General features: G+C 39.7%; 1 protein-coding gene across 1 annotated transcript in view; it reads left to right on the top strand.

Moving 5' to 3' along the window:
• The first annotated feature begins 673 nt into the window (after window positions 1–673).
• dnah9l (dynein, axonemal, heavy polypeptide 9 like) overlaps window positions 674–13,288 on the top strand; it is a 37,792-nt gene continuing 25,177 nt past the window's right edge. Inside the window, 15 exon segments of the mRNA XM_078934807.1 lie at window positions 674–988; window positions 1,482–1,625; window positions 1,708–1,898; window positions 2,252–2,459; window positions 3,325–3,435; window positions 4,357–4,647; window positions 4,734–4,967; window positions 8,150–8,332; window positions 10,757–10,957; window positions 11,028–11,363; window positions 11,453–11,530; window positions 11,743–11,871; window positions 11,954–12,123; window positions 12,841–13,063; window positions 13,144–13,260. Coding sequence (XP_078790933.1) covers window positions 689–988; window positions 1,482–1,625; window positions 1,708–1,898; window positions 2,252–2,459; window positions 3,325–3,435; window positions 4,357–4,647; window positions 4,734–4,967; window positions 8,150–8,332; window positions 10,757–10,957; window positions 11,028–11,363; window positions 11,453–11,530; window positions 11,743–11,871; window positions 11,954–12,123; window positions 12,841–13,063; window positions 13,144–13,260 — 2,916 coding nt within the window. The 5' untranslated portion in view covers window positions 674–688.

Here is a 13,288-nt window from a genome sequence, read left to right as displayed (position 1 = left end):
GGGGCTTGCTGAGGTCTGTGTATTCGCGTGAAGCTTTAAAAATGCAGGATGTTTTGAAAGGGTAATCATTGCTGTGGTATTTCAAGTAACACAGTTAGAGAAATGCCCCGTCTATCTATACTTTTACATAAATAGCATTACATATGTAATAGGATGTCATGGCTGGGGTCACTTTGGATTATAGAGGGAGGATGCTGTCAGGAATGTTGTACCAAACTGCCCCCATGTGGTGAGGCTGCACATTGCAACAGAAAACAGGCAACATTTTTCAAATTCCTTTATGCATTTGGATCATTTTGAAATGCTTTTTGATTCATACATTAAGAATTGGTGGGGGTGGGGGGTGGTCACACGTAGTCAATGTATGCTTGTCACATAGAACCTCACTGACAGTTTAATGTGACATTACCTTTCCAAAAGGCGTCACTCATTATAGACCTGCCAGCCTCAGGTTCAGGTTACCAGGATGAGGTTACAGGTGTGCAGAAACAGTGAGGGTGGGTCAAGGTATGGATCAGTTTTCCAGCTGATCAGAAAACAAAGACGACATCAGAAAGACACATCATGTTTGTCTTCCTTTAGCTTCTGTTCCATCCTTTCAATTCTGCAGTAAGTTTATACAGTTTTTCCACTTCTGCCTTGGTTTCATTCTTTTTTTTTCCATCGTCACCCTGACAGCTAAACCTTCATGGCTGACGCTGCAAAGAAAAAGAGCAGCAGTGGAGGTGGGAGCAGCGGAAGGGCTTTGGGAGTGCGTGTCCCCCCGGAGTCCCCTCTCAAAACTGGGGTGGTGTTGTCGGACGAGAGAGTCGACTTCCTTCGAGAGCTGGCCTTTTGTTTTCTGCGAGTGAAGACGGATAAGTGGAACCGCTTCATTGGTGCGGAGGAGAACCAGAAGATTTTACTGGACTTTCTGGGCAACATTTGGACCAACAGGCTGTTCTTCTCTACTGGACCTGGAGGAACTCTGCATGCAGGAGATGCAGAGGTGAGGGCAAACTGAGAAATGCATCCAAACACCAACTAAGTCCATAAAATGTTCTGCACTGGCTTTCACAAATAACTTTTTTTTCAATCCATCTTTTAGAGGTAGACAACACCACGGTATTTATTACTAACCAAAAACAAAATTGTTGTAAAAGCCTGGGGAATTGTTATATATAGTGAATCACATCACATTTGCAGAGCTTTGTATGTTCTGCTTGAGGTAAAATATACATTTAGAGCTCTTTAGCTGAAGAGTGTGACACAAGTCAAGATGAACAGAAAAATTCCTTTAGATCCATATATTCACATGTACATCATAGTCCTCTTTAAAAGGACCACTATCTGGTATACAGGCATTAGCAGAAACTCCTCATTTGCTGCGTTTGCACTTTCCGATCCATCTAACAAGCACCTTTTTTTGAAATAAGTCCTTACTTATTTCTGGTGCTTTCAATGCTATTGAAAGCAATCCTACTGTTTTTGAATCTGTGAAGACCCCCCCATCATGGAAGACGAAGATTCTATGCGTGCGAAAGAAAGGTGTGAAGAGAATCGACCATCGAGAGTTCAGGCACCAATTCAGGCTGGGAGAAGTACCAATGAATCCCACGGAGTACATTCCTGTGATGATCTCTGAGGTCAGCCGTTCTCTGGCAAACAAATGAAGAAAAGCTGACATAGGCTTTGCAGGGTGTCTGTAAGCAGCTTGTTTGTATGCAGGTGTTGGTGTGTGTTTTGTCCAAAGATCTAAACCAAAAGGACTGGCCGCCGGTGGTGTGTGAAGATATCCTCCGGCATCTGGAGAGGCTGAGAAGAAATGTTGTGACTCTGAGGGGACAGGCGGAAGGAAGAACACTGCTGCCCCTTCCTCTGTTTGTGGAGAGGGCGCAGCCTCAAGAGATTGTACCTGGGTCAGTTATGGACCAAGAAATTTTATTTTTTGCTAAAAATATAATGTGATGTAACAACAATTTTATAAATTACGTGTTTGATTTTTCAAATTTCAAGTTTTTCTTTTCTTGTAGTTTTGATTTTTTTTTCAATTTGTTTACTAATCCATGGCCTAATCATTTAAAAGAAACCTACAGAAGAAAATCTTCATAAACTTTTGTTAAATGTTGCTTTTGCATTATCAAATAAGCTCATACCCTGGGTTGCTACTTTCAGTAATTTTATAATAATCTAAACTTTCGATGTTTAGGTTTATATATATATATTTTTTTATGATTTCCTTTTTGTAATCAACATTTATTACATCCCTTTCTTTCGCCCACAGCTCAGCCAGATGGCCGTTGGACCATGGCTTGGTATACTCCATAGAAACTCTGATAGTTCAATGGTCTGGACAAATCTGGAATGTATTAAAGAAAGACTCTGGTGCGCTGCTGCTCCAGGGCGACCACCCTGGACCCAATGTGGAGCTCCAGTTCTGGGCGACTCAGAGGGAAAACCTGCTCGGTATTCAGTCACAAGTATGTCATGGACTGTGGGAAAGCATCTGAAAGGAGACAGAAAATTCCGATCAGTTGTTCCTTTTATCAACAAAGATCTCTGGATTTACATGCATATAGATTATACTGCACAGTTATTATCAAAAAAACTGTTATTAGCAAAGAAATTCTGTTTTTTAAGATCATTTTTTCATACTCATCCAGTTCTAGCTCCAATTTACTTTTAAATGTAGACTTAAAATAAAAGGAACTCCTCGCTGTCTTTTTCAAAGCAAAGCTTGAGATGGCATGGAAACCCATAATGATTCGTCAATAAACACATAAATGCAACTTTTGAACTGAAATCTTAATTATTAAAGTATTTACCATAAAAAGCAAAATAAGTTAGAAGAGAGCCAGGAGGGAACAGTAGATTTGCAATTGGGTCAAAATGATATGTTGGAGGGTTTTTTCAAAATTAAAACAGCTCAGTAAACATGTGTCTTATACGGTTTCCTTCAAGGGATTTCCAGGACAGGATGTTCCTTCTTGGTGCAGCTGTAACAGCCACAAGTCATAATCCCTGATTTTTACAAAGACAACCCTTGAAGATAACACTATTAGGACAGTATTGTCCCATTTTGACAATGATGGCAATGCTTCATCACATTGCCAGGGCTTTCTGTTTCTTTGCTTGTAAAAATGCTTGTCTGTTTCAGCTTCTGAGCCTCTTTACTCACACTCAGAATGAAACAGAATTTAAAAAGACCATTCTGCTCATGCCACAGCACAACTGTTATAAAACCCATAATAAAACCCATTCATATAAATGTATTGCTAAATTCTTTAATCACAAAACTGTTATGTTTCCTTACGTGTTGTAAGATAAAGATATCTGTGTTTTCAGATCCAGAGCTCCAAAGTGCAGCGTATCATGGAAATCCTGGAAAGAGCCAAAAGCAGCTACTATCTCGCCTTTAAGGACATCTGCGTCAAAGTCAATGAGGGTAGATCGGCAGTAATTGTCATTTATATGCTAATTAACTCATTTCCACCTACTCTCATCTTTCCACTGGCAATTCAGCCTCTCCATCACTTTCTCAGGAAGAAAAGAAGCAACTATAATCTACAGACACCACCTTCCACTAAATTTGACTAATTTAAAGACTCAGAAATGTCATTTTTCATCGGTACAATTTTTGTCATTGCTGTGATTGTTTGATCCTAAGAGCCGGTTTATACTTCGTAATCAAAAGGGAATAGCCCCAATTGCTGCAGAATGTAACACAGGGTGATGACATCATCTGCGGTTTGAATTCCACTGCTGTAGTACAACCGCATGCATATCCCGCCATTTAAGCGGAACTTATTTCGAGCGATTAGAAGATCCAGATAATCGCCGTTTCCGTGTCCCAGGATTTCGAAGAGACAAGCCCACTATCACTGTACTCAAAACACAAGATGGGTCAAGACATTATTTCTTTCCAAAAAAAGAATAAAAACAGGACATTTTCACTGCATATTTACCTTCTGACGCAACTGCTTTAGCCATATTTGATTAAGATATGAAACATGGGGCAAAACCTTCTAAATTTAACATTTGTTTTAAAACAAAGTTATCTGGTATGTTGAGGCTTTTAGAATACAAAAAAAAAACCTGATGTACCACCTACCCTGTCTTGTCTGCACCAGTAATTACCCACAAACGTATTTATTGCGATGTAAGCATCTTCCAAAAAAAAAACATTGCATATAGAATCTCAGCAATCCCCATTTATCACTATTAATAAAACAGAAAACCACTGAAATACTGGAGACAGTCACATCATCAGGCTCAAAAGTTTTAAACGTCACTCAGAAGTTTGTCGTAGTCATCGTGGACAGTCACAAAGCCAAACCAGCCAACCTTACTATGAACTAGACTGCACAAATGCGGTAGAGATGTATTACGATTGATGTGATGGCTGATCGCTATGAAACCGGCTCTAGCCCTTCCTTCCTGCGTGTGTCTGTGCTAGCTGTGCTGGAAGCAGAGGACATAGATCTGTATCTGCGCCCTCTGAGAAGACTCATCAGCAACTTGGAAGAGAAGAGTTTTCCAAAGGTGGACACACTGCTTCCTCCGCTGTTTCACACTCTGTGCCTCATCTGGACTCATTCTCAGTACTACTGTACTCCACGACGCATGGTTGTTCTCCTGCAGGAGTTTTGCAATCTAATCATTGAAAAGGTGAAATTCTAAAAGGTCGTTATTTGAGAAAGAATAGAAATAAATGTAATATCATTCTTCATATTAACGTCTGTATCTGTGTGCAGGTCTTTGCATATCTCATCCCTGAGCAACTTTTTAAGATGGAGATCGAGGAGGGGATGGAGAGGGTACAGATCTGCATCTCAGTTATGCGTACCTTCAAGGAGCTCTTTCATATTTACCGTCAGAAGATACCAAGTTACTACAAGGAAGGCCAGACCGTTAAGTCATGGGACTTTTCAGAGACACTTGTGTTCAAGCGCTTAGATGGAATCATTGAAAGACTTCAAATGATTGAGGTGGAATTAAAATAATGTCTTTAAAAATTTCAATTATTTAATTATCCAAAATATAGATTCTTGTGTCGAGTTGACTTATAACTTTTTCATCCCGTCTCTACTTTTTTTAAGGAAGTCTTTGCTACCGCACTGGACTTTCTGCAGCTGGAGAAACTTGAACTTGGTGAAACTAGAGGAGGAATCTTAAGCGAGATGGTTTACAGCATGAATGAAGAATTCCATGACCAATGGCGAACCCTAAGAGAAAGCAAATATAATCCCTTTGATTACACGAATGATGTGAGATCTTATTAAATGTTGTCTTGTTTTTGATGCCACACTTTTTATCATTTATTAAATTGGCAGGTTTACAGGCTGAAACCCATTTGTAGCACCAGCAGGCAGAGACAATATTAAAAAAATAACAATGACGTGATATTTTTCTGGCCAGCAGTGCAGTAATTGGAAGGTTGGAGGGCAAAATAGTTGCTTAGCAACATTAAAGAATCTGTGACCAGAGACAGTTTAAGACTGCATATCAATATTTAATTTAGTAGAAATAAAAAGTAATTGTAAAGAAGCAATAAGTGCAATTCTAAACAGGAACTTAATCTTCAAATTGTTTGTGTCAAAATTGAGTTTTCTTAAGTGTACGTTGTTGCAAGCTCTGCTAATTGACAAGGTTAGGAGACTTCACCTGCTGGAACTGTTTCATCAGATAGGGGGCTTATACACATTCCCTCATCTGGCCGTTGGCATCAGCTGGTCTTCTTTCTCCCTGGTTGCTAACACTTTGGATTGCTACATCTATCATTTCAGCCATCTTCTCCTTGTCAAGCTGTACTATGTCCAGTCTGTTAGCCATTCTCATTTTGTCTGTCTGTATCTGAAGGTCCTGCCTGGTGTAGTAGAATAGTAGATCCCAGCTTCTGTTGATTTTGTACTTAAAGTCTTTTCATGTGCTGTTATGATTAGTGCCTCTGTGCCTCTTTCCTCAGGTTTCTGCTGTCTAAAGTATTCACTAGTCCCACAGTGTTACTAAATCATTGCTGTTCAGTTTTGGACAGGAGCGATGACACTTACTAGTGCTCAACCTCCCTTCTACCGCTTTGGCCAAATCAGAATTATTTCTTTACCCCTACGGCTTCTCTCTATTATTTAGTCCTCCAAACTGAGAGTTATGGAAAAATAGGGTCTTCGAATTCAGATGTTACTCCCACTCGATGACGTCATCAATAGTCACCTCACCAGTCAGCTTCAATGGCAAAGAGCTGCTACAGCTCAAAAATACATAAAAACATTGGTTTTATAAGTTTAAAAAGGTCATGCTAAAGCAAAAAGTCATTAGTTACACTTAAACGTGCAGAAAAGTGCCTCTCCTCCGCAGCACAGCACAACGTGAAACCCTTAAAAATAGCTATTTCGGATAATTCGGATTCTGCCTTATTAGTCTCAGGGTGGTGGGTTTAGACCCTTCATGCATGTGCAGGTACCAGTGGTAGGTACCAGTGTTATTTCTTTTCAGCAGGCTTTTTCTGCTGCTTCATCTTGTGGCCTCTTCAGTGTTTTTCCGTTTGGCTTCTCAGGACTTTCTAGAACAGGCCTCTTGGAAAGTGTCAAACATTTTTACCCCATTGGCAGATTAATTTTGCTTATTTAAAGAAAATCTGTTAAAGAAAATCTTCCCAAAAATTATTATTTTAAGGGAAAAATTCTAGTCACCAAGACACGTTTTCTCAAATTAAGATTATTTTCCTTTTTTTTTAAAGATTATTTATCTTACAAAACTGAAAATTAGACTTCAAAGTAAGAATTAGTTTTTGCAGTGTACTCTGTGTGGGTATGATGGTCTTGTTGCTTTCCTGTAGTAGTGGTGGCACTTGGTGGCCACTTTCTCTCTTCGTTATCATCCAATCACATTAAGGATCTCAGAAGTTAATGAGTTTGTGTGCATATCAGTTCATTAGCTTCAGTGATGGTTGTAGCCATAGAGTATGTGCAGAGTGTTGCAATCACATTCTTTATTTGATTTTTTTGGAGGTTCCATAATGTTGGTTGTGGGTACAGTCTGGGGTTTCTGGGTCTGTTAAATCTAATATCTACTTATAGTTTGTCCTAAACCAAACTCAAGTGAAGGGACAGATGTCAACTTTAAACCATTTTGACAAACACTAAATAGACAGATATGAATAAATGTTTGATACACATGATTGGGTTGATTTTTTTTTTTTTTTTTTCCAGGATTTTGTGCATCATTACAGTCTTTTCATGGAGCACAGCAAAGATTTGGATGAAAGGTTGGGAACAGTCCTTAATTTGGCCTTTCATCACACCAAAAACCTGCAGTCAGTCTTTAAGGTATGACTGTCTCCACAGCGTGGGATTATCAATATCATGCATGAATACAAAAAGTTACTCAGACTTTTTGGCAAAAATGTACTGTAGGTTTGCCTTTTGTACTGCACTTCTACTGACTTGTGATGAAGAATTACTGCATTTTTCTGTGCAATGTGTTCAGAATTTTTCAACTTTTTTCTACTTATCAACAAATGCTTTATTTAATCATTCATCATTTTTAAATTATAGTTACATTACTTGTAAAAAAAAAAACACTAATCCATCCATTTTCCAAACCCACCTAATCCCTTCTGGGTTAACGGGTTGCTGGAGACTATCCCAACCACTGTCAGGCAAAGGACAATTCTCCGGTCCATTGCAGTCATATTTAAAAATGACTTAAAATAGCGACTCGTCGCATTTCAGGTAGGCAAACTCAGCAGAGTTACAGGTTACTCCCCTAGGGCGGGTCAGTCAATTAACTCACCTGCTCAGTGTCTATTTAAGTAAGGTGCACAATTGTTCAGTCTCTGACCTTTAGCACTCATTCTTCGCCCCTCCCTCCTCCCCGGCTTCCATCTGTGGGCTCCGTTGCGGGGTTTTTGTTACCCGAAGGTTTACGGAAGAAAAAATTATCTCAAGGGATTGAACGGAGCCTTATGCCAAAACGAAGTTTTCAATGCCAACCTAAAGATGTTGTGAAATAAATATTCTTCTGCAAGAGTTGTCTGACTGAAATTGCCAACAGTACAACATGTTTTTAAAGAAAGGAAAAACTTCTAAATTTCAACATGTCAGCTGTTATGGCATTACTTCTGTTTAGGGACCCTTAGTCATCCCCTAAGGCTTGTACATACATTTGGTAAACATTTAAAGCAAACTATTTGGCTGATTTTGTCCTTTTGCGTCAGTTGTTAAAGATTTTTGACACACTTCTTGAGAGACCCAGAATCCACCATCTGTTTTCCCCCAACTACAATATCTTGCTGACCATGTTCAACGAGGAAGTAAACAACTGCAAGTTTATTTTGGATCAACACAGAGAAAAAGTAGGAGAAGCTGCAAATATTTGAAAAGTAACACAAAAGTTGAACAGATAAAATGAATCCTTCTGTTGCAGCTGCAGGCAGACAGTGCAGTTTTGGGGAAAAACATGCCTAAGGTGGCAGGCAACCTCAAATGGTCACAGGAGCTTCGGAGTCGCATTCTGCAGAACAGGAACAACCTCTGCCAGATGGCCCATTTGTAAGGATTTTTTTTGTGGCAATCTTAGTGTTGTGGCAGATGACAGAACATATTCTATCATTCTTCCAGGCCTCTTGAATGTGCACAGGCTGACAATGTGCTCCAGAAGTATGACCATCTTCTGGAGAGGTTGAAGCAGCATGATGAGGAGCTGTTTACAGAATGGACAGAGGGGGTGGAGGAGATCTGTGAAAAGCACCTACAGGAGCCACTGTTGACCCTGGACACAGACATGGGCCTATACCAAGTCAACTTCAGTTTTGCTGTAAGAACATTCCTTTCGTCTTTGCTTTGGAAGAAGCCTTGTCATTTAAAGGATAATCTTGAAACATAAATGATAAAGAAATCAGCTTGACTTAAAAGTTGGTTTAAATAAAACACTTTCTTTAAGAATTTTTTTAACAAGTATGCAAAAAATATGTTGTTTTAAAACGGGATTAAACTACATTGTCTCCTCTCTCTTCTCCCAGCTGAAATCTGTGCTAAGGGAAGTGACATACTTGGAGATGCTTAAATGCCCCAATATTCCTAAACCAGCTGTCCATCTCCATTCTAAGAAGGAGAGGCTACACATGGTGGGTAGATGATTTCTCATGCTACGTTCGCATCAAACGTAGCATCCAGTTTAAAAACAGTTTGCTATCAAACTGGCGGAAGCATTTATTGGGCCTCGCAATGTTTTCACAGTTCAAATATCTGAACTATGGAGAAGACACATCATGTCATTCAATCTGGGACTCAGCTTTTTCCCATGATGTGTTAAAGACATGATCAGTGGGTTGAGTCCAAAACCAACATGGAGGAGAATCTAATCATTCTCCACCTGAACCATTTAACATTTTTCTTAATTGTTTAAAGTTCCTCTAATTTTATTCATAGTTTTATTTTATTTTCCTCATCGGACTATTTCGGCAAGTCGTCAAACTGGGTCACAGAGAAATGGAAGTATCACTGAAAGCATCTGTCATTCAGGTGCAGCTCCAACAGTAGATGGTGAACCTCACAGTACCAGGAGAGTCTCAGAGTGATCCCATGAACCCATTCATGATTGACGACGCAATTGCAGAGCACTTCAAATAAATGAACCTGACCTCTCAGCATCATCTGTGTCATCTGTGCATTGTTAAAGAGATATGCAGTTGATGATGTAGCGATGATCCTAAAAAACGTTTGACAGTAGCTCCCCCCATACGCATCAGGAGCACCAAAACACGTATTTTCGGACATGTTCTGAGCAGCGACTTCAAAGCAAATTTTAAAAAAAGAAGCTTTCAACAATTTGATGAATGAATTGTGTTTGATGTGAACGTTGCTTTATGCAGAACTATTAATAGAATATGCAGAAGACTGTCATAATCTTGTCTTTCCTGTAGTACACACAGACACTTTTCTTGGTGACCGAGTGGTACAACAAACTCCACAACACACTCATTGCTGCAGAGCTGGGACTCATGAAAGATGAGATGGCTGGGATAACACAACAGCTTAGTCCAGCCCTTCGGGAATTGACCTGGGCTCAAGATGACCTTTGGGACTACATTAAGAGCACATGTGAACTAGTCAAGGTGATAAAGATGTTCATCACATGACAGACAAATGGCTTTAAAGTTCCACTCAAATCATCTTTTTATCTATTTTCAAAGAGTTCCCTTATGGTTCTGCCGTTTTAGTGTCTTTTGCAGGACATGGCAGCAGTAGTTTGCCTCTGAGTGGTGGCCAGGAATGTTGGCACGGAGAAATCCTGCGCTCATTTTCCATTATCCCTTTGTTTACACTCTCTCCCACTAGCTTACAGCCCTTAACACCCCCAAACTAACATTACTGGTGCAACAAAATGGCGAGCAACATTGGAGCTATCCAGCCGTATAGTTTTTAGCCAGATGCCAGCTCAGATGAGGAAAACAAGGACGTAGTTGGATCTACGTCTACAAGTGAATGCATCAGAATGGAGCAGAGCAGGGACCATGTCTACATCACTTCCTGGACTTTTTCCGATGGTCTTTTTTGGTCTGCTCCTGATTCCCAATGATTTAAATAAAGAAATACTTGTAAATGCAATTTTATTCTTAATTTTCTTTATATATGTCGCCCATCATGAAAAAAAAACATGATTTTGATTGGAGTGGGTCTTTAAAGAAGTTCTACAGAATGTTGTCCTGCATATTTGTGTGAGCCTTGACATTTTATTGTATCGTTTTTTGTTGGTTTGTCTCGTTTTCTGTTTCCAGAGCTTCTCTAGTCGTATCTATAAGAGTAAGGCTAATGTGGAAGCCATCCAAGCCCTTATGGGCCAATTCAGTAACCGGGCCTTTCTCACCAGAAAAAGCCCTGATTCTCCTCTGTTCGTCTTCTCTGAAATTGATGAGAGTGTTTCCAAGCAGCATGCTCTCATCAGGAGTTCAGGGCAGCAGATACATAAACTGCTCCAGGTATGTAGGCCTATCTGGTTTCTGATGTCAGTCAGTCAATTTTGTGTTTTTAACTCCAGTTGTGGTTCAGGAGAATCAGTCTCTGCTCAGTGTGAGGGATCTACAAAGCAGTGAGTGGCAGGCCTACACAGAATATGTGGACCTGATGATCATTGGCGGCTTCTCCAGTGCGGTGCGCTGCTCCCTGCTGTACCTCATAAACAACACAGATGCAGCCGAGTGCACAGAACCACTGTTTGAGCTCCAACTGAAACTCAAGAACAATGAGATGACCTTTAGTCCTTCGCTGGACTTGAGCCACAGCGGGAACTTCTATGAGGTTGTGGATAAAATGGTCACCAACATCACAAACATGGCATCACTCATTCCAAGAGTGGCAGATCACAAAAGCCTGGAAAACTACCAGGTGTGGGACTGAGTGGGCATGATGTCATACAACATGATATACTGTACAGGTTTTTTTTTTTCAAAGTCTGCTCACAAACTCTTTTGCAGAGGGACATAGATGAAATGGAGGATCTGTCCGAGATGTGTCGCATTGTCCGCTCACGGGCACAAGAAGCAGTAGCTAAGGTTCATGTTTTTCTGTTAATTTACCTCCAGATTTTTTAATTTTTTTTGTTTTTCTACAGATTCATAATTCCAATTGATTCAGTTATGTTTTTAGGTCAAGGAGTTCCAAGCTTCCTTTTCAAGCTATCGCTTTCTTTGGACTGATGACAGGTCAGATAAAAGTCACTGTTAGAGTTGTTTGATCAACATTTTAATTTGATTTTTGTTATATGTTTTTCAGGTCAGAGTTTATGAGGCAATTTCTTCTATATGGCCATGTTTTAAGTACAGAGGAAGCAGAGCTGTACGCTGACTTTGAACTGAAAAAGAATCCTCCCACACTAGACAACTTTAAGGAGCAAGTAGGTTCACAACTCCAATTAATTAACTTAAACTAATATGTAGAGATCAAACTATGTCTCTCATTGTCACTTCTCCACCCAGATCAATCAGTTTGAGTCTCTGTACACTCGAGTGAGCAAGATGGAAGACAAGAGGGTGTTTTGCGGCTGGCTACAGTTGGACATCCAACCCTTTAAGCACAATTTGATGAATGACATCAAGAAGTGGAGCTGGATGTTCAAAGAGCACCTTCTCAACCATGTTAACAAAAGGTTAGACCAAAGGACAAGCCTTCAACTTCCAGACTGAAGCTTGTTGACACCAAAGTAATTGGATTTGGGTGCAGATAAGGGACAACTAGGTGGCTGGTTACTCAAGTTAATCAGTCGGTCTGATGGAAACTTACAAAATGTAATAAAAAAGATTGTTATACCTTTTTTAAGATGAGAACATTATATTTAAATGACTCCTGTAGTAAGTAAATGTTGGTTTTGTTTGATTTTCAATTTAACATTGCCTTTTGAGCAATGATAGGGTCTAAGGGCAGGGGTGTCCAGTTTAGCTCCTGTACTCTTATTCCTATTGATTTCTATGTTTATGATCCTTTTTATTTAACTTTTTCAATTAGCTATACGAAGCCCATCAAGATGACTGTTGTTGTGAATTTGGGCTATATAAATAAAATGGAATTGAATTGAAAATGAATCAGTTTCTCAGCTCTAATATGGCCTTATTAGTTTAGTATTTTTTTAATGTCCATTTTAAAATAGCTCAGGTACAAAGAGCTCAGTGTCTAGATCTGCCATTCATCTTTTTCGTAGTTTATGGGTCAGACAAGTCACCAAAAAAATTAAGACTATCTACCTTGTCTTTTGCAAAAATATAACTAGAAATTTAAACTAAATTTGAAAAAGACTGTTACCATTATGTACACAAACACAACACCTTCATGCTTGCTTGTGATACAATCTTCATTTGTTTTCCTGCAGCGTCGCAGAGTTTTCCAGTTTCATCGATGTCACAGCAGAGGGTCTTTCTACAAATGTTTCGGATGCAGATTATGCAGGACTTGTGAAGATTATGGGCCATCTCAGGGCCATTCGAGACAGAAAGATTAGCAGTGATCGACACTTCAAACCACTCAAATCCACTGCTGAGCTCCTCAAAACTTATGGACAGCAACTTCCAGATAATGTTTACACACAGCTAGAAGTGTGTCACACTGGGCAAAAAATACAATTTTGCCACAGACAAGTGCAGCTTTGACAGCACAACTTTTCTTTTAAACACAGGAACTGCCGGAAAAATGGATAAACCTGAAAAAAATCGCCTTCACCGTCAAACATGAAGTGGCGCCACTGCAGTCCAATGAGGTTTCAGTTATCCGCAGGATGTGCATCCACTTTGAGGTGATTCTAAGTGCTGGCGGGTTGGGTA

This window comes from Oryzias latipes, chromosome 17 (genome assembly GCF_053564925.1).
Source record: "Oryzias latipes strain Hd-rR chromosome 17, Olatipes_Hd-rR_3.1".
In the NCBI taxonomy this organism is placed as follows: Eukaryota; Metazoa; Chordata; class Actinopteri; order Beloniformes; family Adrianichthyidae; genus Oryzias; species Oryzias latipes.
This window is presented reverse-complemented; position numbering and strand designations above follow the sequence as displayed.